At 39.9% G+C, this 26,645-nt stretch overlaps 1 protein-coding gene across 7 annotated transcripts in view; it reads left to right on the forward strand.

Annotated features, from left to right (window-relative positions):
* Window positions 1–26,645, forward strand: part of CHD2 (chromodomain helicase DNA binding protein 2) — a 134,470-nt gene that overhangs the window by 84,084 nt on the left and 23,741 nt on the right. For all 7 annotated transcript variants that reach the window (XM_073882290.1, XM_025893172.2, XM_073882288.1 and 4 more), the window contains 14 exons: window positions 1,989–2,060; window positions 5,186–5,335; window positions 6,072–6,220; window positions 7,250–7,346; window positions 7,777–7,869; window positions 11,426–11,596; window positions 12,557–12,732; window positions 16,945–16,986; window positions 18,248–18,387; window positions 22,476–22,614; window positions 22,808–22,958; window positions 24,094–24,216; window positions 25,450–25,578; window positions 26,489–26,629. In XM_073882290.1, coding sequence (XP_073738391.1) covers window positions 1,989–2,060; window positions 5,186–5,335; window positions 6,072–6,220; window positions 7,250–7,346; window positions 7,777–7,869; window positions 11,426–11,596; window positions 12,557–12,732; window positions 16,945–16,986; window positions 18,248–18,387; window positions 22,476–22,614; window positions 22,808–22,958; window positions 24,094–24,216; window positions 25,450–25,578; window positions 26,489–26,629 — 1,773 coding nt within the window. The remainder of the gene's footprint in view (window positions 1–1,988; window positions 2,061–5,185; window positions 5,336–6,071; window positions 6,221–7,249; window positions 7,347–7,776; window positions 7,870–11,425; window positions 11,597–12,556; window positions 12,733–16,944; window positions 16,987–18,247; window positions 18,388–22,475; window positions 22,615–22,807; window positions 22,959–24,093; window positions 24,217–25,449; window positions 25,579–26,488; window positions 26,630–26,645) is intronic.

Here is a 26,645-nt window from a genome sequence, read left to right on the forward strand (position 1 = left end):
GGTCATTCTGTTTTTCGGGTTGGGGGGCAGTAAGGAGATGGTAATAGAGGAAAAGCAGACAAGAGAAAGGATGTTAGATGATGTCTTCCAGCTCCAACTCTGGGGTAAGAGTAGAGAGGAAGGAGGTGTGGACCTAATTCCAGAAGCCTAAATCCTAGGAAGAAAGAGAGGCAATAGTTCTGTGTGTTCACGCCGGGGGGAAGCTGACCCTGGCTGTGGGGCTGGGAACTCAGCAGAGCCGTGCACGTGAAAGCTTGCTGGTCCCTGAAGCAGGTGGTGGTGGCCCCCTCTTCTCTGTAGGATTGTTACTGGGGATTTTCATCTTCATTCAGTTGTCTCCTACAAGATAAGAAGAAAAAGATAAGGGGGAATGAATTTCTTCAACACAATATTTTTTTCTGGGTGTTAGACTGTGTGAAATTTCTCTTTGATCTGTTTATGGATGTGTATGCTATTTTTCTTGACTTTTGGCATAATATTTTTATAGTGCTTTGATTTTTAAGATTGACTTAATATTTTTTCTTTGGTTGGACTGTTCAACCAACTTACATAATTATCCTGGTATCGAAGAAACTGGGGTCAGCGATTCTCTGATTCTCCCTTAAGAAGGCCAAGTTTTAAGCTCACTAACAGATTGTCTTTTAAAAATGTCCTGAAAGATATTGTCCTCTCCAAAATACTTTATGTGGTCTTTCAGTAGCTGTCTTAGAATATGGTTTGATACTGTGGTTATTTTAGGAATAAAAACAAAAAAGAAAGACCGAGCACACTGCAAAAAGACTGTTGTCTCTCAGTGCTTCAGATCTCTTTGAGCTTTCAGGTCAAGCTAAACATTTGGTATCAGGTAAAGTAAGAATGCATTGCTTTTCTCTGTAGGGAATATTTGGCTGGAGTCCACTTGGGTCTGTCATGTCTGCTGTCTTCTATTAATGGGAATATTAAAAGGAAGGCATTTGGGTTTTTTGATATCAAATACAGGCAGTGAACTGCCGTTTAAACATATCTTTGGGTTGAGGCTCTGAGTAGAGTTGGTACAAAGAAGAAAGGGGGTTCCCTGGTGTGATTTGACTGTGTTCAGGTGGGCCTGGACAGCAGAGCCCTGAGCTGGGGAGAGGTAGGTCCTTCTACAGACTATGTCCCCAGCCACTCGCCCATCACTGGGCAGCTGACATCACTTCTTGGGTCAGATTTGCCTTCTGCAAAATGAGGTATTTTGTTCATCTCAAGATGTGATTGTAAGGGGAAGACATGTGAAAATGATTTTAAAGAGTAAGCAATAAGCACTTTATATGTATAGCATACAGGTAATAATTCTCAGGTATTTATTTGACATGTGGTTTTCCATGGTGACATTGTTTGGGGCCTAGAACTGACACATAACTCTAATAAAAGAACTAGTAAATGCCAGAGGCTTTCTTAAATATGCATTTTGGTTACTTAAACATTTCAGAGTGTAATTTTTGGAAAGGCTGGAATATATGATCAACTTAATTTTAATAAAATGTTATGGCAAAATGTTTCCAAACAATTACGTAAATGATTTTTTGGTTTGTGTAGCACTTAATAACTGTGCAACTTGTAGTCATACTAGTTGAGAAGGATCATTTCCTGCCTGAGCTAATTAGGTGAGCAGTGGTGTAGTGACCTAATCTCTTCCGTGCCTAGGATATGGAAGCAAACACCGTTCCTGAGCACAGTGTGGGCTGCCGTCTTTCTCGTTACAGGTCCTAGCAGTCATTCTGATCCTTGGATAAACCTAGATAGCCCTCTGAGTCAGAAGCTTCTGACCTTGAGTTTGTAACGGGAGAGCTTGGACTGGACAAGTAGGGTCTGCTGCTTAAGCACAGTCCCCTGGCAGCACGTTGCCAGTACATTCCAGTTATTTTTACTAAGTGGGTGTTGGAGTGATAAAGGTTGCAAGACTGGTGTTCTGTTCTGAGTATAGCTGATAGTCCTACCTTATGATTTTCTTTGGTCTATTTTTACAGCGTCTGGATGGTTCCATCAAGGGAGAGATCCGAAAACAAGCACTGGACCACTTCAATGCAGATGGGTCTGAGGTACACCATGCATGGCTTTATTATTTGGGCAGTGTGGGCTCTCTCTCCAGGGGAAAGCCTTTCTGGCTTAATGTATTTCGTTTCAGGATCAGTTCACAGTGAAGTTCTCCTGCTTCGGGAAGGAAATGAGAAATCACTAAAATAAAAGATGCCTCTTAATTTTGTTGTTATTCCAGAAAAGCATATGCATGCTTGTTTATCTGCCCTGGTCTGGATTAGTGACAGAGTAGTTCTAATAGCAACTGTGGGTGTTCTCTAGTGGCTTCCAGATACCAAATTTCTGGGCCTGGGAGAGCAGCAAGGCAAGAGTCGGGAAGGCTGGCCAGTAGGATTAATTTTGACATGTATGTTACGACAGAAGGTTCTGATCTGTACTTTTTTGGTGACTGAGGCTTGAGAAGTATATTGGCCATGGCTCAAATGTGTTGGATTGCTGGTACAATTGATACAGCTTAAGTTCTGTTGTCCAGCTTGGATTTGCATTCTAAAGTGATTTTAAGGCACATATAGAAGGGATGCTTAGGAAAAGTGAGAAACCATGGTAACATTGTAGCTTGTGTATACCAAGCTGTGAAATGCTGTGGGATGTGAGAGAAGTGGGGGAGAAGATGTTCCGTGGAGATAATGCTGCAGCACTGTGTGCGGGTGAAGGTGGCAGTGGAGAGGGCCAGAAGTAGAACTAGTGTTTTGGGGAGAACATGAGTGCTTCTGAAGCCTGGGCCACTACTTCATATAGACAGAACAGACCTCATGTTCTGCTTTCTGTAGGGCTTTAAAAACTCTGTGTCTGTTACTCCAAAATGGTACATCTTCTGCCTCTAGAAATGCATGTGGTCCCAGTTAGACTATAGCATTCTGGCTGCTTTAGCCTAAAATGTTAGTTCTCCTTGCGGAGCTTTGGGTGTGAATCTGGACGGAACCGAGGCTCTGAATAGTTCAGGAGAAAAGGAATTGAATTACTGAAGACTGCTCACCCTCTTAATTCCCGTCCCTTCTTTTTCTCCTCTGTTTCCTCCTGTAAAATCATGGTAATTCCAGTACCTGCTGTGGGGATTAAATGCAGTGACCAGCACCCAGCAAGCACTGGGCTCATTGCCTACATAATGAGCACTCAGTAAATGCTAGCTAGTATTATTATTTAGTATTTATTCAAACTGGTTTTGTGTTCCCTACTCTTAGTTTAAAAAAAATAGTATGAATGTTTCATATTGCCCTTTCTCAGAGAAACATTATTAAAGCTGCCTTTTCTTTATAATTCTCAATTCTCACCCCATGGCTATTTATAGAATACAGGTTCTCTACCATTATTCTGCACATCTGAGCCTTTTTTATTAAGAAAAATTAAATACTTTATCATTGGGGGAAATAGTTACATGCACAATTAGAAAATTTGGAAGATAGTGAAGAGTACAAAGAAGAAAAATTGCACAACTTCTGTTGTTCACATCATTCGGGTGTGTTTCCATTCATAATAGATGAAACCGATTATCTGGGATCATTTTGCGTATAGTTTTGTTGTCATTTTTTTATTCAAAATTCTGTGAGCATTTTTCCCATGTCATTAAAGATCTAAAAAAATTTTAGTTTCTAATGTTTTCTCATGCTTGTACCATTATTTAACCCGCTAATTAAACCTAATGACTTACTTCTTGTTGTGTGTTAAGAGTGTACAAGCATTTAGAAAAGGTTTTTGATACACTTTGCTAGATTTCCCAAAGCAGTTTATATTCATATTATTTGTGATGAATATTTCCATCTCACCCTTAGGAGCATTGTGTTTCATTGAGTTTGTTTTCAATTTGATAATGGACACAAATAACATAAGTCACATTATCTTTGGTAAAGAGTGACAGTGAAGGGGCGCCTGGGTGGCTCAGTCAGTTGAGCATCTGACTCTTGGTTTCGGCTCAGATCGTGATCTCAGGGTCCTGGGATCAACCCCCACGTTGGGCTCCATGCTCAGCATTTCCCTCAGCTCATCCATCTCTCTCTGCCCCCTGCCCCCAGTAAATCTTTAAAAAAAAAAAAAGGAGTGGCAGTGAAATTGTTTATATGATTACTCAGACCCCAGATTTTACTTGATTTAGGTATCTCGTTCTCGGGTGTCCACTATTTACTTGTAGGCTTCTGTAAATTAGAGTGTGATGGCTCTTGGTATCTCTACCACGGATCACAGAGTGTATGTGCCTCAGCATTTGTTTAAAGTTCTTCTGAGACCATTCTCTCCACTTTTATTTCTGTGGCAGGATGCTGGTGAGTGTAGTTAGAATATGAAGAGCTTTTCATTGTGTCTGTGTATGTTAAATACACCCATTGATCAAAATACAACTCAGAACTACCAGCTTTTGAGTATCACTTGTGTGCCAAAAGGGTGTCAGCCTTTGACATACATGATCAAATGCCGTAAAAATAGAAATCTCTGTGGCTTTCTTTTCTCTGGTAATTTATATTCTGCCTCCTGCCCCATATTTTCTGAGCTCTCAGATGCAGGCAGGTATACCATGCCTGCTCAGTGTCTGTCATTGCTGTGGAAACCCTGGAATATGTCAGAGCCTGAATCTTTCCCACACGGGGGTCTTCAGCCACATGTGCTCTTGTTTTCTTTGTGCATGTGCCGTGCTGCTTGAGGACCCTGTGCTTCTCAGCAGTCCCAGCACATGATCTGTTGGTGCAGTGTTGTTGTGTTTCTCACCCATCTAACAATAAAGTATCCTTGCTTATACCGACTTATTACCTTATGTGGTGTAATCTACCTTTATGCAGAGAATGAATGTGTAGGCAGCTTGCTGGAATGAAATGATCCCCTTGCTAATTAAGTTTTTCTGGATTTTTTTAATTGCTTGTAACACTAGTTTTAGCCAGGAGAGAACACTAATTCTTTTGTTCTGGTTGACTTATCGGAATCAGCTTTACTCCTTAGTTCCCTGCACTGACTTTCAGCTTAATGAAATGAAAATTCACTCTACCATCAAATCCCTAGCATTCTTGTAGCCTCCATAAAGTTTGTCCATCATATCTCACTTTTCTTCACACCTGCAGGGGTTTCCAGGTATAAGGGCTTATTGGACTGTGAAACTGTTTCTGAGAAGGCCACTGCATAAAGTAGTATATTGCATTGTGTACAGGACTTCTGTTTCCTGCTCTCGACAAGGGCTGGTGGCCTGGGAATCAATCTGGCTTCGGCGGACACAGTTGTCATCTTTGACTCTGACTGGAACCCCCAGAACGACTTGCAGGCACAAGCCCGAGCCCATAGAATTGGTCAGAAGAAGCAGGTCAGTGGGGAGAGACATCTGGACATGGTTTGGGGGAGGCGGTAGAGGGGGTGTGTTATTTAGCCTTTTCAGGCTGTTTGTAAAATGCTTTTTTCCTGTTTTGCTTTCATTTCCCCAAGAGTAGATGCCTGTCTGTTAACTAGTACAGAGAAGATGTCTTTGGGGCTAAGATGAACTTATTAGGGAACTGTTTTCTTTTCCTGTTTGAAAATTATGTTACAGTGGCTTTCAGGTTTACTCCAAGAAAGAGCGATGATGAATAGATTCACAACTGGAATGTTCCTCTATTTTAATGTGGATAAGTTGTTAAATAATCTCTCGTTGTTCAAGGTGGTCTACTTTTATTATACACGTAGCTCTGAGCTACGTTGGGGAAATACATGCTTGTTTTCCTTCACGTGCGAATCTTAAAGTCTGCTCTAGTATCAGGTAACTCCTAAGTTTCATACTTGGCCAAAGGTTTGGTTTTGGTGAAACTTTCCATCAGTGAAACTGATTATTCTTTAACAAAATTTTTATCATTAGAATAGGCTGTAATAACAGTTTTTTAGAGGCAGTTTTATTTAAGATTATAACCTGTTACAGTAAAAATATTGTATCTAGTTAAGCTGTTTGGATGAATGGCTTACAGGCATTTCTGGTAGAAGAGAATAAGTCTTTCCTATTTTTCCTCTTGGTTTTAGACAGAGGTAGCTTTTTTTTTTGGTGATAAACATAACATTTTCTTTTTCTATAGGTAAATATTTACCGCTTGGTTACAAAGGGGACTGTGGAGGAGGAGATCATCGAACGGGCCAAAAAGAAGATGGTATTGGACCATCTGGTGATTCAGCGTATGGATACCACTGGCCGGACGGTTCTGGAAAACAACTCGGGAAGGTCCAAGTAAGTTCCAGGTGGAGGAGGTGGTCAGAGCCAAACTGTGATTTTACATCAGCATTTGATAGAATTCATCCTTCTAATAGGATTCTCTATAATTGACATTACCTATTAATTACCTAGAAGAGGCCAAGCCAGGACCACAAGAAGATGTAATTTTCATTTTATCGGTTTTCTCTGTTGTTTCTTTTTTGCGTCTCAGCCCTGTGCTCATGTGCTCTCCCTCTGTCTTTCTTGCCCTTCTCTCTGATCTTCTGCTTTGGGCTCTGTGTGTGACGTACGACACAGCAGCAGTGACCCACTGTGTGTCCTCCATTAGTCTTTCATCCCAGCGCAGGGTTGCCTGAACTTATCAGCAGTAAGAGTCTGCCAGATCGGGTTGGCAGCTGGTTTCTTACTATTGGTAAAAATGTTTGTGTGGAGATTGTTACTCTTCCTATTGAAAACAGAAGGGTGTAGAAGGAAAATAGTCAAGTTTCAATAGACTTTATTTAGAAGCACAACTATTTCTCTGACTGAGTTTACATTTTGACCAAATTGTTCAGTGTCTTCTGTGGCAGTCCTGCAGCTTGCGTCACAGGTGGAAATCAAATGAGCCCTTCCCTAAATAGAATATTTTCAGATAATCTTCCATTCAAGAGTAACCTAAATGGAAAAAGCCTAGTTCTTTTATTTTAGACCAGAGATGAGAAGGTTGAAAATGCTTGGTGAATGATAACTTCCTGAGTCAAAAGACAAAAGAGCAAAGAACTCTCTTCTTTCATGTTGCTAAATAAGTTTCTTGCTTAATCATGTAATAGATGAGTCATCAGGAAAATAATTCATTTTCTAGTCTTCTGCTGGGTTAGGTTTACCATCACAGACGCATCCTGGGGATAAAAAAAAATGAAATCTTTGAGAGATCATTTTTCTTGGCAGAATTTATATTTTCACCAGTAATTTCACCCCTTTATGAAGGGTAGCTATTTTATAGTAGAACTTCATGGTGGTTGTTTGACATTCCTGAGAGATTACAACTACATTTTACTTCTACAGCTCAAATCCTTTTAATAAAGAAGAGCTGACAGCTATTTTGAAATTCGGAGCAGAGGATCTCTTCAAAGAACTGGAAGGGGAGGAGTCAGAGCCTCAGGTAATTAACAATGAGGAAAAAACTTTTTTGACAAGTATTTGTGAGAGTCTTAATTTTTCTGGAAGCAGATTTTGAATCTGTTAGAGGCTTTTATAAAGAATAGTAATTATTTGAAGGATATAGTTGGGTTTTTTTTTTTTAATTATTATAGAGCTCAAAGCTCTTACTAAATAGAATAGGAAAGAGAAAAACATTTGAGGATTCTGTCCTTACTCTTTTTAATTCCAATTGTATTTTATGTCATCTCTGAAGTTCACCTTGTCATTTGTATAAATAATAGTTTGAGACATTAGAGGTACAGGATATAAATCGGAATACTGTAAAGGTAAATGGGATCCCAGAAAGGAGATATGGTTTATTTGCACCAAGTGTTTTCAGTCCACTGATCACTGTTGCCTGTTTACCATATTGTATTGTTGGTGTCCCTTAGGAAATGGACATAGATGAAATTTTGCGCTTGGCTGAAACCAGAGAGAACGAAGTGTCAACAAGTGCAACAGATGAGCTTCTGTCACAGTTTAAGGTATGGAAATTATTGTGGGAGGGAGTCCTCAGCATTGATTTATTAACTAATAATAACTAATGTCTGTGAGTACTTCCTATGTGCAAGGCGCTTTACTTTTTCCTTTACCTAACTTGACTCCTTTCTTTCTCCTCTGGAGTTCCAGGCGCGTTGTGAGTGTAGATTCAGTCTTCTGCATGGAGGTAATCGCTGACGTGGTCTGTCCTGCCCAGAGTCAGTGGACAGAGGAAAAGTCAGCGAAGAGGGAAGAATATGCATCCGTGGGATAGGTGGAGACCCAGATAGTGTGGAGCTCTGGGAAGTTGGAATGTGTTATGGGAGAGACATTGATAGAATCAGGTGACAAAGAGAGGTCAGATGTATAAAACACAAGGTGACAGAAAGCTCTTGATGACTTGGTGATGGGCTTTTTTTTTTTTTTTTTTTTTTTTTTTAAGTATCTGATATAACAGAAAATTAAGTGAGATCAGGACTAAGTGCAGAAGCTGGGCACCAGATGAAGGAGGAGGTGGCAGCATTGAGTGTGGAGTTAATTTAAAAGCTCATAAAGAGAATAGTGAAGGTGATTTATGAGGATGGAAGAGTCAAGGCGAGGGTTTTGAAAGATGTTACAATGTCTCCAGTTTGAGGAAAATGCTTGAGAATAGGGAGAGATTGAAGGTTCTAAGGAAAGAAGGAAAATTTGATAGTACATTGCCTTAGAAGAGACTGGAAGGGATGTAATAAAAAACACAGGTGGCGCAGTTGGTCTTCAAAAAGAAAAAGGAAAATACATTTCAGGGAATAGGAGGGGAGAGAAGAGGTGGGATTGATTCCTTCGTGACCATAATTCCCAGTAATTAAAGTAGAAATGATTTGGGACAGCCACAGGTGGTGCCAGGAAGGAGGAACTTGATAAGGAGTGAGCTGTATTTGGAAGGTAGGACTTCACACTGGAGCTTGTCAGCAGGGTCCTATGATTTTCTCCAGCAAGTACTTGAGGTCAGAGGGACTGATCATTTCATGGTCCCAAAGTGGAAGATGGGCTTGGGAGACTAAGGAGAGTCAAAGTGGCAAAGGTTTCCCAATCTCATGTGAGAGAGAATATGGTTGAAAGAATTGGCATGGGTTTGTTCCATAACGGTTGGAGAAGCAGGAGAGACCTGAAGGTTCCAGTGATGGTTAAGTTCAGTAGATTCTGTAGGATTGAGGGAGACATGGTGAGGTGTTTGGAAGGCAATAGTATTGTGTGATGAGATTCAGTGTTGGCCACAAGTAGAAGTTGTCTCCGAGGAAGAACGCAGAAGGAACTGAATAGACCAGAGAGCTCTAGGATCAGAGTCGGTGTGTTTTGAGGTTGAGGGTAAATTATTAGTTTCAACTGGACTCCACTTCTAGGACTATTGCTCCCTTTTATTTTTTATTTTTTTAAAGATTTTATATATTAGAGAGAGAGAGAACTGAGTTGGGGAGGGACAGAGGGAGAAGCAGGCTCTCTGCTGAGCAGGGAGCCGGATTCTGGGCTCCGTCCCAGGACCCTGGGCTCCTGACCTGAGCTGAAGGTAGACACTTAGCCGACTGAGCCACCCATTGCTCCCTTTTAAAGAGAAGTAATCCTCATGATAATGTTTTAGTCAGAATATTTTATGATGACTTAGGTATAAAAATTTCTGCATATTAACAGATTAATCAAAAGTGGTCAGCTGGTGACTTTTGCCTTGCCAAAGCTCTTTTGGCTGTTACATTTTAGCACCTGGTCAAGTGATTTAATTAACAGTAGGAGTCTGCCTACCTAGGGGCTCTTTTATTTCTGGAGTGCTTCAACTGAATTGACTTTGTTTTTTCCACTAACACTTTATTTTTTTCCTTTCTCTCTCTCTTTTTTTTAAACCCTAATTTAACATGTTGGAAACACAGCAAAGCTTTTTTTTTTTAGATAATTTAAGATTATAATTTTCTTAAGTAATCATAACTGATACTTGTATCTCTTACTGTGTGTGTCAAGCCCTGTTACAACCATAGGATGAATCAGATATTATTTTCTTCATTTATAGATAAGGAAACTGAGGCACAGACAGGCTAAGTAGATTTCCTAAGGTTATGCATATGTGGAATTGTGATTACATCCTAGACAGGTGGTCTGGCCTGATTAATGTGGCCCTTAACCATTCTGCACCCTCAGAAAAGTTCATTTCCCAACTGCATGAACCACTAATATATATATTTACACCATTTATGTAATTTTCACCTGGCTGTTTTAAAAGTCAGATCTAAAGTAATTACCGATAGCACTTGACTTAAGAGATTGGTCAAATGATTCATTTTATAAAACAAAAAATGTTAAGTTTTCAGTCTAAGAAATTAACACTTGCTGTCTTTGTCTTGGAATTTAAAAAAATCTGATCGTGAAGATCACGGTATCTATGGTGGAAGTTAGAATTAATTGTGGCCAAAAGTCATAATCTTCTGACTTCACTGTCTGTTCCAAATGACTTTGAGGAATGGAACCTCCAAAAGTTCTTTTGTACTTGATTGTAGCCTTAAAGACTAGGTGGGAAGGAATAAAAATGATGTGGAGCCCCCTGCGTGGGGCTGCCCAGCACTGCTCACAGGCCGGCCAGAGCTGGTAGATGGGTCTGTGTACCACAGCTGAGGCTTTGAAATGCATATGCTTAGGTGGTTTTCCTTCCGGGATAGGTATATCTTTTCAGTACAAATTGATGCCAGATATTAAATATTTGGTATGTCATAAATGGGGTGTTCTTCTAGGTTTGTTTCAATTTTTTGCATTTTAAATTCTCATGTTTATTTCTAACAGTGTACTTTTGAGTATATGAAATCATTACATACCTTTAGTTTCTGTACTTCTGATAAAAATGAGTAAGATAGGTAGTTCGCTAGTGATTGCTAGGGCTTTGAAGCATGCATTGTTTCAAATAAGTGCTATTTAGTAGCAATTTATAATTTAGAACTGTAACTTCATTAATGGATTGGTGTTAAGTATTCAGCATTTGATAATCTTAAGTAAATCTGAATTTTCCAATTAGTATCATATTTATTAGAAAATGTGTAGGATTTAGGGGCGCCTGGGTGGCTGAGTCGTTAAGCGTCTGCCTTCGGCCCAGGTCATGATCCCAGGGTCCTGGGATCGAGCCCCACATCGGGCTCCCTGCTCAGTGGGGAGTCTGCTTCTCCCTCTCCCACTCCCCCTGCTTGTGTTCCCTCTCTCGCTGTGTCTCTCTCTGTCAAATAAATAAAATCTTTAAAAAAAAACAAAAAAAATGTGTAGGACTTAAGTCTTTCCATAAAGCTTGTAAGATAATTTATATCTTTATACCTGTTTCCCTAATTCTCAGTAATATTTCTGATGAACTTGAGGGTTTGGCAAGATGATTTGAGGGGAGGATAAGGGAGAGATTAGCAGAAAATTGATTATCTGATTGTATAATATCATAGGAGTTCTGATATTACACATAGTGTCTTAACTTAGATTAAAAATGCTGGGTGAGTTGGTGTTTTACCAGGCAGTGTTTGGGAAATAGGGACATGTCAGACAGTGAGTTGTCCATGTTCTAAGGTTGCCAACTTTGCGACAATGGAAGACGAAGAAGAGCTGGAAGAGCGTCCTCACAAGGACTGGGATGAGATCATTCCGGAGGAGCAAAGGAAAAAAGTTGAGGAGGAAGAGCGTCAGAAGGAGCTAGAAGAAATTTACATGCTGCCCCGAATTCGGAGTTCCACCAAAAAGGTGATTGAGTGAGATGAAAGATAAGAAGGGACCTCTTCTGTTGTAAAGGCTACAGAAGTGCTGGTTATTCAAGGAGGCTTGGCATTGTTGCCTGGGGATTGGAGGCAGTTATAATGAAACCGTGGAGGGAGATGGGAAACTGGTGTGCCCCTGCGTACACCTGTGGGACATTTGATCTTTGTAAATTGGCCCTGGGTGAGGTAGATGGCTGGGATTTGAGTTTGGCAGACATTTGCAGTTTGCTGTTGAGATCAGAACCAATAATCCTAAAGATTTGGTTCTAATTGACAGTGCCTTTGACTTTCAGAGGCCAACCTCTTTTTGCCTTTAAGTATTTGTTTGTGGCACTGGTTTAAATACTTACTGTAAGAGACTATATAACCGTAAACAAAGAACATACACATACTTCACAGCTTATAAAGAACCGTTATAAACATGATCTAATTTGATTTTTGCAACAACATTGAAGCAGGTAGAATAAGTTTTATCACCCAGTTTGTTGGACATAGTAGATTTGTCCAAGACCAGAGCAAATCAGTATTAGCTAATAGTAACTAGTATTGATTGAGCACTAATTGTGTGCCAGGTATAGTTGTGCTGTTATACCTACTGACTCACTTAATCGTCATGAAAACCCAAGTAATAGTTAGTTATCCCCATTTTACAAATGGAAAACAAAGTCACAAAGGGGTAACTTACCTAAGGAAGTAAATATGAACCTACAATTCAAATATTTTTATTCCACTTCATTTGTCATTACGTCACAGTATGTCTCCGGAAAGGTGACTGTCCCAAGCAGGTCTTCCTTCTTTACGTGACACCTGCCTCCTTATTTTCATAAAGGAAAATGGACTTTGATATGATGAAAAGTTCCCGAGTATTAAAGAATTCAGATGGGCTGAATTAGTCCTTTTCCCTCTTGCACCTGGCACTTGCTACAATGTGACTTTGCCTTTTCAGGCTCAGACAAATGACAGTGACTCTGACACTGAGTCTAAGAGGCAGGCACAGAGATCCTCTGCCTCTGAGAGCGAGACAGATGACTCTGATGACGACAAGAAGCCAAAGCGCAGAGGGCGCCCCCGCAGCGTGCGGAAGGACCTTGTCGAGGGGTTTACCGATGCAGAGATCCGCAGGTTGGTGGAGCTCTGCTCTCTGTCTGGGGTGTGTGTGGAGGGTGTGCTGTGAGCCGTGGGTTGATGGCATTCCTGACACTGAAGACAGGGCGGGCAGAGGCTGGTACCTGCAAGGAAGGCAGGGGCCAGAGTCATGCCCCAAGTCTCCAGAAGGTTCTACCCTCTAGGGTTTTCCTCGCTTGAGCACTCTCTCATCATTTGCTCAGCTCTTTTTGTTTTCTTCCTGTTCTCTGGTTACTCTGAGCATTTTCACAAAGAAAGTCCAGCCAAGGCAAAAGAGACAGTTGGAGGCAGACTTGGGCTGAGCCTTCCTTATTTGTTTTTATTTACAAATAGGAATACATACATGAAAACATACATAGAGACACACACGTGTCTATGCATATAAAAGAAAGAGTATGAATATAAAAAATGGATAAACCCTGCCTTCATACCCCTCGTGTCCCCAGTTCAGTTCCTGTCAGTGTTAGTACTGATACCAGTGTGGTGGTGGTTGGTTTATTAGTAGCACACCCGGCATACTGTTGTGTAGTCTTTTTCCACCTGTAGTTGATTTTAGATATCTATTGTCCATACTTACTGTGCATTTGTTGGTATTTAATTCACACACATCGCCTTCCAAGAAGATCTAAAATTGTTGCTTCCAAGCCATTTTTCCAAACACTTTGCATGATATTTTTTATTTTAGGCTGAAGAAAATAGTATGAAGGTAACCTTATGATCCAATCCATACTATAATTATATCAGATAGTTCTCTAGGTCAGTGTACTTTAAATCATGAAGTCTTTATTTTCCCCTAAATGTTATAATTATTCTTTTCTTCTTTCTTTGTTTAATTTATTATGGAAAAGTGTAAATATACATAAACATTGAAAGAATAGGGTATATACCCCCCATATTTATCATGTTATTATCTTAACCATTTTGAATTTGTAGTCAGTCTTCTATGTAACATCCCCTCGCCTCCTACCCTCAGTATTATTTTGAAAAGAATGTGTATTCTGCTGTAGGTGGACACAGTATTCTACAGATGTTTGTTTGATTCTGGGTTATCTGAGTCTTCCATTTCCTTATTGATCTGCCTGGTGGTTCTAGCCATTATTGAAAATAGGGTGTTGAAGTCTCTACCTGTTATTGTTATATCGTCTAGTCTTCCCTCTGCTTTGGTCAGTTTTTGCTTCATGTATTTTAGGGCTCTGTTTCTAGGTGCATGCATTTTATAGTTGATGTGTCTTCTGATGGATTGGCCCTTTTATCCTCATAAAATATCCTTTTTTGTCTCTAGAAATAATTTTTGTCCTAAAGTTCATTTTTAAAAATCTGATATTAATATAGCCACTTCAGCTCTCCTTTGGATATTGTATGCACATTATCTTTTTCACTTCAGTATGCCTTTCTTTGAATCTAGCTTGTGTTTCTTAAAATATATAGTTCTATTATTTTTAAAAAATCTATTCTGTCTCTTCCTTTTGATTGGAGTCTTTAATCACATTTACATTTCATGTAATTACTGATAAAATAGAATTTATGTCTGCATTTTGCTATTTCCTTTGTCTGTGTCTTTTTTGTTCCTTTATTCCCCCATTACTACCATCTTTTGTGTTACGTATTTTTTAATACACCATTTTAATTCCCTTGTTTTTCTTTGTGTTTCTTATTATTCTCCTGTATAGTTTCTTTTACTATATTTTCCAAGTTATTTTTCTAGTGGTTGCCTTGGAGGTTATAATTAGTACCTTAACTTGGAATTGTTTAGTTTGGATTATCATCAGTTTACTTCCATGGTATATTAAAATTTTACTCCAGTATAACTTCATTCCTTTCCCCTCTTCTGTGTTACTGTTGTCACAGAAGTTATATCTTTACCCTTTTTAAGCCTGTCAACACAGTTCTATAATTATTGCTTTATGCAGTTTTTTAAAAAATCAGAAGAAAAGACTTACAAACAAATACATTTATGCTGTCTCTATATTTATTTATTCAGTTACTCTTAGTGAGGCTCTTACTTCTTTGTGTGGATTTGAGTTATTGTTTGGTGTACTTTGATTTCTGCCTGAAGGACTCTTTAGTATTTCTTTTAGGGCAAGTCTGGTAGCAGCAAATTCTTTTATTTTTGTTTATTTGGGAATGTCTTAATTTCTTGTTTTGGAAGTCCATTTTTTAAGTTCAACTTCTGGAGTTCCTCAGGGACCATTTTCATTGTTTTTTTTTTTCTGTATATGGGCCTTTTTTGTTTTTGTGTTTTCCATGATTTTTTGATGAAAACTGAACATTGTAACTAATGTGGCAAGTGTGGAAATCAAATTTCCCTTGACAGCCAGTTTGTTGTGTTTGCTGTTTGCTTTTTGTTCATTTAGTAACTTTCCTGGACTAGTTCTGTGAAACTAGTCTTTGTCATGTGGTTTCAAGCCTCTGCTCATCTAGCTTAGCCATTAGCTAATGGTTGGACAGAGATTTCCTGAAGTGCCTTGAGCCAATAAGTCTACCAGCCTTCGCTGAAGGGCTCCGTGTGTATATCGGGGGCATGTTCTCAATGCTCTGGCAGGCGTTGTACAGCTCTGCCTTACCCTTAAGTTCTTGCTTGTGCAGAGCCCTGGGCCGGCTGGAGGTGAGAGATGAACAACCTCTCAGGTAGGTCTTTTCTTGTGCACTCACATAGCCTTGCTCATGTGTGATTTTATAGATTCTCAGGAACATGTCAGCTTTTCAGAGCTCCCTGTGGACATTCCCATCAGTTTTCCCTTTTCAGGTTTTGGTCATCCTGTTCTTATCCCAACCTGGTAATGTTGCCCGAAGCAGCTGTGGTCTTAAACCTTTGCTTCTAATTGTTTTCACCAATGAACTATGGACAGTAGTTTTCACAGAGAGGTCAAGTAAAGCAAGCCTGAGAATGGAGCTTCTCAGGGTGTTGGCAGGTCAAATAGCACTGTTCTTGTGGAATAGAACTTTGGAGTAGGTCTAAACCTGTTCTGCTGCTGCTTTGGACAACCACTGTAGTTGAAAGGTGTTGGTTTCAAGACTGTCATGGAGCGTGGAGAGGGGAGCAAGTTAAAATGCCAGAGAGCTTTCAGTTCCTACTGAGATCCAGCCATTTGCTTGAGTAAACGCTCCTTAGATGGTTGCAAGCCTTTGGTTAATTTCAAGTTCTAACAAAGTCCGTCTTGACAATATTTTGCCAGTGTTCTTGTTGCTTTTATGGAGGATCAGATTTTCAGAGGTTCTTACTCCACCATTCCAGAAATGCTTCTCCCTCCTAGTATTATTTTGAACTAATTCCCAAGTACCTTATTTCACACATAAAATAGTTCAGTATATATTAAGAAGGAGACATGTAGAGTTGAGGAATAAGCTTCACGTTCACTTTCCCATGTAATGCTTTCCTAATCCTTGCGTCCATGCTGTTCCTTTAGTATTGTTTCTCAGCTAAGGGCCTACTCATTCCCGTCCCCTTTTTCTTTAATTGCTATGTTCTGTTTCCATTTATCCGCCCATAGTATCTCGCTTTACACTGTTACCTAACCAGATGACTTTAGTAATGTGGCTGATTACGGTGATGACTGTGATGTAGCAGATGACACGGTTGTGGTGTGTAGTATAGGGTAGAGACTTGTGGTAGGATTGATTGGAGTTTTGTTTGGAGACACGGTCGGGCAGGAGGAGTCAGCAGAGTTTCCAAAATAGTTTTGTCTAAGAAGTTTTAAATCACATATTTATTTTACTTTGCCTTATTCCCAAAAGTATTGAGGCAGTCTTAAAAATCTTATAGTTGTGTCATTGACCAGAAAATAATAAATATTACTGTATGGAATCGGTAGTAACAGTAACTGAATAGAGCGGTTAACCGTATTGGGGTCTTATCACAGGAGTTGTGGTTGAATCATTTATTACGTGTTGAACTCCGTGAACTTGTACCTTCTAAAACGGGTAATACTAGATTTAGGTCACTGTTCTCTGTTAAAGTCCCTTAACATTTTCTTGATCAGTCACTGAGAATAACATTGATCTTTTAATTTGACTGCATCTTTAGTACTCATTATTTTAAGTGGACCAGTTTCAAAGACATTCAGCATTCTTTTATTTCGTGGCAGTTCCGTGGTTTGGGCTCAGTCTGTTTTGACACAGTGTGTGTGGCATATTTCACCACAGGATATGTTTGCAGTAATAGAGCTAAAGCGTCTGTTTTTTAATGTGTTTTATTGATCATGTTCTCAGGTTCATCAAGGCATATAAGAAGTTCGGTCTCCCTCTTGAACGGTAAGCTCCTTATCCACCTGTTCTTCATTTTTATTATGTAGTGGCCTTTTCTTTGGGTACTATTTTCCACTTAATACTAATGCTGGGAATGTTTTTTCATCCTGGAAACATTCTTTTACAAATATCTGTATATTGTGTGATTGTACATGTCCTTTTGGGGAGGGATGACAAAGATGACCATCTATACAGAGATTTTGCTTGAAGAACATGAAGCAAGTATATGCAAAACTGTAATACAGAGAAATAATTTCCAGAAGAGATGTTCAGATAATTCCATTTGGAAGAATGCACGTATTTAGTATTTGCATCCTAGTTCTTATTTAGTAATGTAAATTTGTGATTTTATAACTTTCTGCTTCTTAGTATAGTGTCATGAGGATTAAATGCAAGTAACTTTTTAACCCCTTGCCAGCAGTAACTACTAAAGGGTTGGCTGTCCTGTCTTAACAAGCATTCAGGAAATGAACTCAGAAGTTGGATTTTAACAAAAGACTATGTCAGCTAGTTCAGTACTTTGCTTTGTGCAGAATCAGCAGTATGTCCTGTGAATAATAGTACTCACTTGAAGGAAATAGCAGATGTCTTTCTCTTCTTCCTGATAAACTTCTGGAGTGGAGGAAGATTACGGCCTGTGTGTTTGCCTCTCCGTTTGGAGAGGAAGCAGTGATGGGTAGCAGTTAGTAACAGTGAGGCCAAACAAGTCAGGTGCACCTTTCCAGGGTTGTTGCTGGCCACCCAGGATGGAATGCTTGCTGTGAGCCAGCGACCATAAAAACTACCAGGGTGTGGAAAAGTGCATCTGGCCCCTTTTGGCAGACTGATTTTTAGACATTAATGTGTTTACGTGCTCCATATGAGATCAGTGAAACATATTGTAGAAGTAAGTGTACTTTGCTTCTAGGAATATTGTAATGAATGAAAGTAGCCTGGAGGAAGGAGCAGAGTAGTGCAGTCTTGGCACTTCATTTGCTGCCATCATCAGGCAGCCCATCTAGTTAGTAAGGAAAGCCGACTCTTCTCCGCTGTATTCTTTGAAATTACTCTGTGGACTGTTCCAAAGCACAGTTCTTCATGATGGAAAATGAGTGAGTTAGCCCTCAGTCACTATTGTAGGCTTCTTGTTGGATACTTGGAATGATCAGTAAGTTGAGAAGAATGTCTTTGCAGGAGCAAGCTTATATGAGACCAAGTGGTATCTCATGGGACATTAGAAAAGTGGGCACAGGGCATTGATGTGTTCCCCGTATTTGATCTTCCTCAGGCTGGAGTGCATAGCACGCGATGCTGAGCTGGTGGATAAGTCCGTAGCAGATCTGAAACGCCTGGGGGAACTGATTCACAACAGCTGTGTGTCAGCAATGCAGGAGTATGAAGAACAGCTGAAGGAAAATGCCAGCGAGGGTAAGTTCTCCCAAACCCGGCACTTGTGGACTGGGAATTGTGCTGCTAAGGGGCTTTGTTTTTGAAGAATAGACTTCTATCCCATGCGTCCCTAATCCTTTGAGGTGTGTATTCTGACCTGCCTTTATGTGAGCTCAGTGTTGTAAGATCCTCAGAGAACTCACAAACGAAGTTGATTTGCAGAAGGTGGAGAATGGAGAGTAATGGGCAACAAGAATGATTTCTTCTGATGTTGCTACAGAAACCTTAGATTGGTTTGAATGATGTGAAGACCCAAGGGGGCAAATCGAGTGGATACATCTGTATTTTGACTGCAAATGAGGACATTAGATCACAAGGATCACTAGGCATCTTGGATATACAAATATGGATTGTGTTAGGCAAACTTAAAGGATTTTAGGGAATTAGTTGGAATAAATAAAATATTGGGTGAATATTGTAAACATTTTTGTTACAGTGAGATTTTCATGGCCCTAGAATTTGTTATAATTGGGCTGGACAAGTTATACCCTCACAGTGGTCTCATTTGCAGAGGGGAATAACAGGGCCGGCCTCAGAGGATTTGGGTGATTCCTGGCTAATTCCATTCACAAGAAGTGGTTAGTGTGGTGTTCATTAATACCAGGAAAGAAGTATTTGCGCTTTTGATTTTCTTATTAATGGTATTATCGAAGGTAGTAGAATTTTAAAGTGTCTTAAATAGTCAAAACTTTCATTGGGTGTATTTTCCTTTTTTGTAAAAGAAATTGATGTGGTTTGGACATTGATTCGACTACATGCTTTTATATAGCACTCAGAATACAGCCAAGAGTCAACTTGAAGTTTACCGTGTTTTCATTTTTCATTGTAATTGTTGTGAATAAATTACACATTCACATGGTTCCAAATTGAAAAACCGGTATCCTTATTTCTTGTACCTTTCTAGAAATGAGAAAGTGCGTATTACAAAAAGTGAATAGAGTGTGTTTTTTTCCCCTTATTACACAAATGCAGCAAGCACCCTCTTCTAGAAGCACCTTGCTGTTGCCATCTCACAATATATTTTGGAGATAGTTCCTCGTAACAGGCGCCTGCCTCCCACATCCCTCTTTTTTCGTTGTATGTTCTGGATCTGGCTGATTGCTTCCTCCTGCGATTGTGTAACTCGTTGCCCTTACCTGTATTTGCCATGAACTGGTGTTTAGTGTACTCTGGATCCAGGATGGCATTTCTAATTCAGATTCCGATTATTATTTTTTTAAGATTTTTCATTTGAGAGAGTGTGAGCACATGAGCAGGGGGAAGGGGGAGCAGGAGAGCGAGAAGCAGACTCCCCGCTGAGCAGGGAGCCTGATGCAAGTCTTGATCCCAGGACCCTGAGCTGAAGGCAGACACTTAACCAATTGAGCCCCCAGGCGCCCCTATTGATAAATCTTTTCTTAAGTGGAAAATTTTTGTTCCTAAAAGTGTTAACATGATTATGTATTTGTCCTATCTTACATTAGATGAGTTTCTAAACATCAGTGCCAATCTTACTGCTCAAAATACAGTTTTGTTCTGTTTTGTTTTTTGGTCTTTGGAATATATCCCACTAGCTCTGTGCAGTTAAAATACCGTGTTTTAAAATTATTAGAAGTTCTTTTCTCTGTGTAGTTAGGCCACCAACTTAATAGATAGTACAGTCTTTTTCATTTCATTTATTTTCAGTTTTTAGGGATTGCTTTTCTCATTTTGACTTAACTTTGGAACACTTGCATGGCCTGAAGTCAAAACTCTGAAACAAGGTACATTTGGAGAACCTTACTTGTGTGCCAGCAACACCCCCCCCTGGCCCCCACCCAAGTCCTGCTTTCTGCTCCTCTCATAGGTCACCATTTCTATTAATTTGGGGTTTATCTTTTCACTGTTTCTTTGAAAGGATTTCGGTGTGTGTGCCCCTCTTCTGTAGAAGATAGCATATACTATGTATTGTGTTTTGCACCTACGTATTTTCACGTGTGGAGATTACTCCCTATTGTGTAGAAATGCTCTTTCTTTGCTTTTGTAATTGCAGTGTTCCACCACTTAGGTGGATCTTCATTCAGACTTTATTGTTCCTGAATAATGAATATTTGGGTTGTTTTTAGTCTTTGGTTGTTATAAAGACAGCCGCAGTGAATTCGTAGTCTAATGGATATGCTGTTTTGTATCTCTATGAACGTGTCTTCTGGATAGATTTCTGGAAGTGGGACTGCTGGGTCCTGGGGAAGCATGACTTGGTTGGATTTTACCAAACTTTCCAGCAGTCTGGTACCATAATTTATATTGCCACCAGCAGTGGATACTGGTGCTTATTTACAAGCCTCACAAACAAGAGGGTATTGTCAAATGGTTGGTTTTTTTGCCACACTAATAGGTGAGAAATGGTATCTTGTTTTTCTTCTAATGAGTAAGGTTGTGAGTGTTTTCTAAGAGCCATTTGTGAACCACTCATTTTCTCTTCTGTCCATTTTCTTAATTTTTAGGATTTCTTTTTCTGATTAAAGTTGCTGGTTTTCTCCTATAGTTTGTGATTTGTCTTTTTATTTTGCTAATGGCATTTTAAGAAAACTTAGAAGAAATTTTTTAAATGTATCAGTCTTTTACCTTATTGTGTTTAGATTTTGAGTCAGTTAAAAACATTGCCTCTACACCCAGTATAAACAGGAATTCACTGTGACTTTCTCCTCTTGTACCTGTGTGATTTCATTTACTTTTATATCTCTGATCCACTTGGAGTTTTTCCTGGTGTATCCAGTTTTATTTATTTTTCTGTATGGTTACTATATGTTTCAATGCCGTTAAAAATGGTTAGTCTTTTCCCCACTGCCTGATTTTTTTTTTTTTTTTTTTTAAAGACATGCATAATCCTGTTAAGGGACATTTCAGCTATATAATCTCTTGCTTTAGTATTGTGGTAGATAATTTTGGATACACCCCATTTTGCACTGTGCTCTCCCAACCAGGCATTGAATGAGGGTATCTGTCTGCTTTTGGTCCATCAATGTAAACATCAACGTAATGTTTTCAAATTTTTGAATTTTTCAGCGTGATAGGTTAGAAATGGTATGTGTCTATATTATAATTTACATTTCTCTCATCAGGAGTGAGGTCAAGTATTTTTCAAATGTTTAGGAATCATTTGTTTTTCCTTCTCTGAATTGTCACTTTACCTTTGCCGGTATTTCTGTTGCAATCCTTTTGCTTTACAGATGAGGAAACTGAGACCAGAGAGGTCAATAACTAGAAGTGAGAGGGGAAAAGAGAAGGGGGGAAGGGGGACTTCGTGCACGTTTCGGAATAAATCCCAGATTTCTGATTTTTAGGGACGTGCCTCTCTCATTTTCACACATTCTGTTCCAGCTGTCTTCAGAATTGTTGGGAATACCATTTGCAAGTGAATTCTAGAGGATTACAGGAGAATATCTAAATATTTATGATTATAGCACCGTTTCATCAACTTGAATGTTAAAAAACCTTTTCTCAGGCTCTGAGCCATCTTCCCCTCATAGACAAGTGTCATTATCTTGTGCCGTCATCTTGCCAACATCTGGCTAGAATTGACTGGGTTTCATTTTTAATTCTAGGATTATTTTAATTTGGCACTAGGGCTAAGGAAATCTTTCCATGACACCTCTTGTTCATCATTTCAAATGGTATTAACTTGATGTCCTATTTTTTTTTTAGTAGAGAAAATCATCTTTAAAACACTTGAGTTTTCTTGAACTCTGTTAATAGGATAGTTAGAAAACAAAACAAAAAAAACTTCAGTATTACTACTAATCCTACAGAATCTTTTTTACTTTCAATTTTAGAACCAAAGTCTAAAATGGATAGGAAGATTAAAATAGAATTACAAACACCAGTGGATTAAAAAAAAATCCAAAATCTTAAAAAGCTTAATTGTTTAGAGATCATTTTATGAATGTTAATTGAGAAACTTTTTTGACTTTATGTTACATCTTTGAACTAAAAATAAGCCAGAGATATATATCAAGTGAGTAAGCGTTCAGGGTTTGCCGATAATGTTTACTGGGGAATTCCAGCAAGTTCTCACTTTTAATTGATAATGTGAAATTCGTATCCTTTAGGGAAAGGACCGGGGAAGAAAAGAGGCCCAACAATCAAAATATCGGGGGTTCAGGTTAATGTGAAATCCATTATACAACATGAGGAAGAGTTTGAGATGCTACATAAATCGATCCCTGTGGACCCTGAAGAAAAAAAAAAGTGAGTCTGTTCAGTGCACATGCATGAGTGTTTGTGCTGTAAGAAAGAGTTGAAGTTCTAGTTGTGTGTTATGTAGTGTTTTCATTGTCTTTTGTATAACGCATCAGGATACTTTGTCCATGTTCATTTGTGTTCATTTCCAAGTTCGAAAGGCCTCTCCTCTCATGTCTTCCTGTTTCTGAAATCCCTTTAGATACTGCTTAACGTGTCGAGTGAAAGCTGCACATTTCGATGTAGAGTGGGGAGTGGAGGATGATTCGCGACTCCTGCTGGGAATTTATGAACATGGCTATGGAAACTGGGAGCTAATTAAAACAGATCCAGAGCTTAAGTTAACTGACAAAGTAAGTAAATCTGTGATGCTGGAGATTTCCAGAAGATTTGTTACATACAATATTTTTATATCGATAACGTATTTTTAACTATTTTCTTGGGGGGGCGGGGGATCAAATCGGAAATCAGTACAGCAGTAACATTCCTGGGATTTCTTTGTTTTGGGGAATATCACCATCTTTAGTGGACTGTGGAACTGTTAGATGAAGATGATAGCCAGGTGAAATTTTGGGGAAATCACAGGAGAAATCTTAAAATTCTAATTCTTATACGTCCAATCTCATTGCAACAAATACCAGGGTAAGATTATTAACTATTAAGGATTCCTTGGCCTTAAATGTTGGCCTCTTGTTTAAAACTATATTTGAAGCTGTCGTGTTTCAGTTCTCCACACAAAGGAGCCACACCTTGGTATTTTTTGTAATGGAATTAAATATTGGCCGTACTTCTCCCACAAAATCGAGCCTCCCACCCTATCCGTTGTGAATCAGGCCACCAAGTAGTAAGGCCATGCTCAGAGCTGTAAGCAGGGAAAGCTGACTGGCTCAAATTTTAGTAGGATGCGCTCCATGTTGTGCTCCTGGCAGGGCTTTTCCTGGCACGTCAAACAATGCTCATCCCATGTGTGATGTTCTCAGAGGGTGACAGCACCCCGCCATAAGCACTGAGACCAAATCCAGTCTGGCCTGAGAGGTCCAGCTGGGGTAGCAGGGACGGATCATGTCCTGGCATAGCTCAGTGCTCTCCGGCAATGCTCTAAGAAGCATTTTCAATCTAAAACGAAGCTTTAACCTAGCTCCAGGGATTCCCTGCTCCTGGAAGGAGGAAATCCACGACGGCTGGGATGCTCTAGCAGATGAAGCCAACAAGCCCCTCCTACCTGAGTTGTTCTACCCTGTTAACAGCACAGGTAGGAGCCAGTGGGAGAGCTGGATTTCTCCATCCCATTTTGTAAAACGAGAACGGCTCATAAGGGATTTTCAGTGACTGGGAGCCATGGACATGAGATAGGATCTGAGGCTTTATCTGTATTTTGGGTGGTTGGGGAGGGAAAGGACTGCTCAGTTCTTTGTTGTCTCTGTGTATCCTGATCCACTAACCGGGACATGGGTGGTGGCGGGTGCTTCTCTTCCTTTCCTGTTGAAGATTCTGCCTGTGGAGACAGATAAAAAGCCTCAGGGGAAGCAGCTGCAGACCCGAGCGGACTACTTGCTGAAGCTGCTCAGGAAGAGTCTGGAGAAGAAGGGGGCCGTGACGGGTGGGGAAGAGGTGAGTGCGGCTGCCAGCTGGGCATCCTTCAGAGGGCCGAGGCTCCAACCCTGCAGAGTTAGGGAGGAAAAGGGCTGCCTGCCCGCTCCAGGCACTGCACAGAATGGTACCTTCCCACAGTCAGGTGTTGCTTTTGAGGTTCCAGTCATGATGGTTTGGTTGGTGATAAGAGAAATGTTCATTTGATAATTGGCAACTTTCTTAGATGCCTATTCTCCTCCAGTTTTGCCTCAAAATAGTCCTCACCTCTGCATGTGCCATTGGTCCAGACATACGTTGCTGTTTCTTTATGCTGCTTCCTCAGTTTTGGAACATAGTTGTGGTTACTGTATGAATACCACCAGGTTTACCTGGTACAGCTGACTCTGGGCTGCTTGTAACAATGGGTCCCAGAGGTAAAGTATGGTTAGTTAGAATCTACAGTTAATTCAGAAACTGACCTTCAGTTACGACTGCCTTACTTACTCAGTACAGAATACCAGCGAAGTTGCTAATGAACTCATCTGAACTTTATCTGCTTTTATTTTCCCAATTTTTCATTTCAAAGTCAGGCCTAGAAGTGGGAATCACAGTGAGATGTTACATCTGGTACTAGCTCTTTGTTGGGTGCGTGTTCCTAGTGCTCTTAGAGCTCTACCATTTGCATTAATTTCCCTATATTATAAACAAAATGAATTCTAGGGGAGAAAAATCACTATAATCCTATACCTTGTCCTTTTTCATGTAATAGTGTCATAAGTAGTGTCATTCTCCAGATAACACGCGCATGAACTACACGTTAGGTTCTGGAGGGAGGGATTTAGATCATGTTTATACTTGTTTTAGATTTCTGTATCATATTAGAGTGGATTGAGAACATTTTATCCTTTACCTTAATTTTTAGATAGACCATACATCTGGATTTTTTAATGTTACTCTTAGGTCTCATATATTTATTTGTGTCTTTGTGCATAAAAGTACTTTTCCTTTTTTTGAATTCTGTCTTCAGCATGAATTTTGAACACGAATCAATAGATTCAAGGACATGGATGCTTTTATGTGGTGTAGGGACATGTACAGGGCCTACGTTACTGTTTTCCTTTTTCTCTCCGGGGTAAAATTGGTTGCACTCCTTTGAATTGCCTCTGAATTTTCTCGTTTGAGTTACATGGCTGTTACTGGTCTGAAGAGCCATAAGGTTTTTTGGTCGTGCTTCTTGAGATTTGTGGTTTTACCATTTTCTCTCCTTTCCAGGCCAAATTAAAGAAGAGGAAGCCTCGAGTAAAGAAGGAAAACAAAGAACCCAGGCTGAAAGATGAGCATGGGGTTGAATTTTCATCTCCTAGACACTCAGACAATCCGTCGGAAGAGGGAGAAGTGAAGGTATGCGGTTGGATTTCACTAGAGGGTTGTCATTTAGGCTGTATTTATCGTGCCAGCTGGTGTAAAACCATTCAAATGTGTTTGGTGTACATGCAGAGTCAATAAAGTGGAAACAGAATAGATATGTCTCTATTTACCATGTGAGAGAGCGATTTGTTCATTTAAGCCAGCCGTCACAGATTCATAGGTACTGGAAGTCAGTGAAGGGGGAACCATGCGAGGTGTAATGATAAATGGCCTGTGACACCCAGCCTTGTGATTGAAAAAGGTAGGGAGTGGTGGTGGGGACTGCGGCTCACCAGGGGCCTCATGCCTGTGCAGTTGAGTTCACCGTGGGCCAACAGAACACATCTGTGGGTCAGATTTGGCCCAGGGCCTGCCAGTTTGTGACCTCTCGTTTGAGTAAAGTGAAAAATTGGTAGCATTCAGTGTGTTTTTTCAGTGAGTGATAGCTTTATGGGATTTTATGTCGTTGCCCTTCGAGTGTGATTATACTTTGAGATTAGCTCCAAGAGGATCAGCAGTGGGGACAGAAACTGCATGAATTTGTCATGCACACATAAATTCAAAAAGTAGTAGCAACGTGACAATTGTTAGGTGGCAGATTTATAATATCTCTGGTCCTCAGTTCTTTCCATCTGTGAAATGGGGATGATAATGCTTATGGTTGAAGGGTTGCTATGGGAATTAGAGGATGTGAGTTGCAGAGCGTCTGTTTCTACCGGCTGACCTGGTTATTACCAGAGAGCTTAGAATCGTAGGGGCAAGTGCTTTGGGCTGTGTGCTTGAAAACAAGCTTCTACGTGTAGATGCAGGTATGAGCCACTGTGGACAGTGCTTCTCTCCCCAGAAAGTCGATGAGTAGATCTAAAGTTGGTGGCAAAAGCTCACAGTCCTGTTTGTTTTCTAGGATGACGGCTTAGAAAAAAGTCCAATGAAAAAGAAACAGAAGAAGAAAGAGAACAAGGAGAACAAGGAGAAACAAACGAGTTCCAGGAAAGACAAAGAAGGGGACAAGGAAAGGAAGAAGTCAAAAGAGAAGAAAGAGAAGGTATCTGTGTCCTTCT

This window comes from Callorhinus ursinus, unplaced genomic scaffold (genome assembly GCF_003265705.2).
Source record: "Callorhinus ursinus isolate GAN/ISIS: 27379988/994484 unplaced genomic scaffold, GSC_fseal_2.0 scaffold45, whole genome shotgun sequence".
NCBI classification, from domain to species: domain Eukaryota; kingdom Metazoa; phylum Chordata; class Mammalia; order Carnivora; family Otariidae; genus Callorhinus; species Callorhinus ursinus.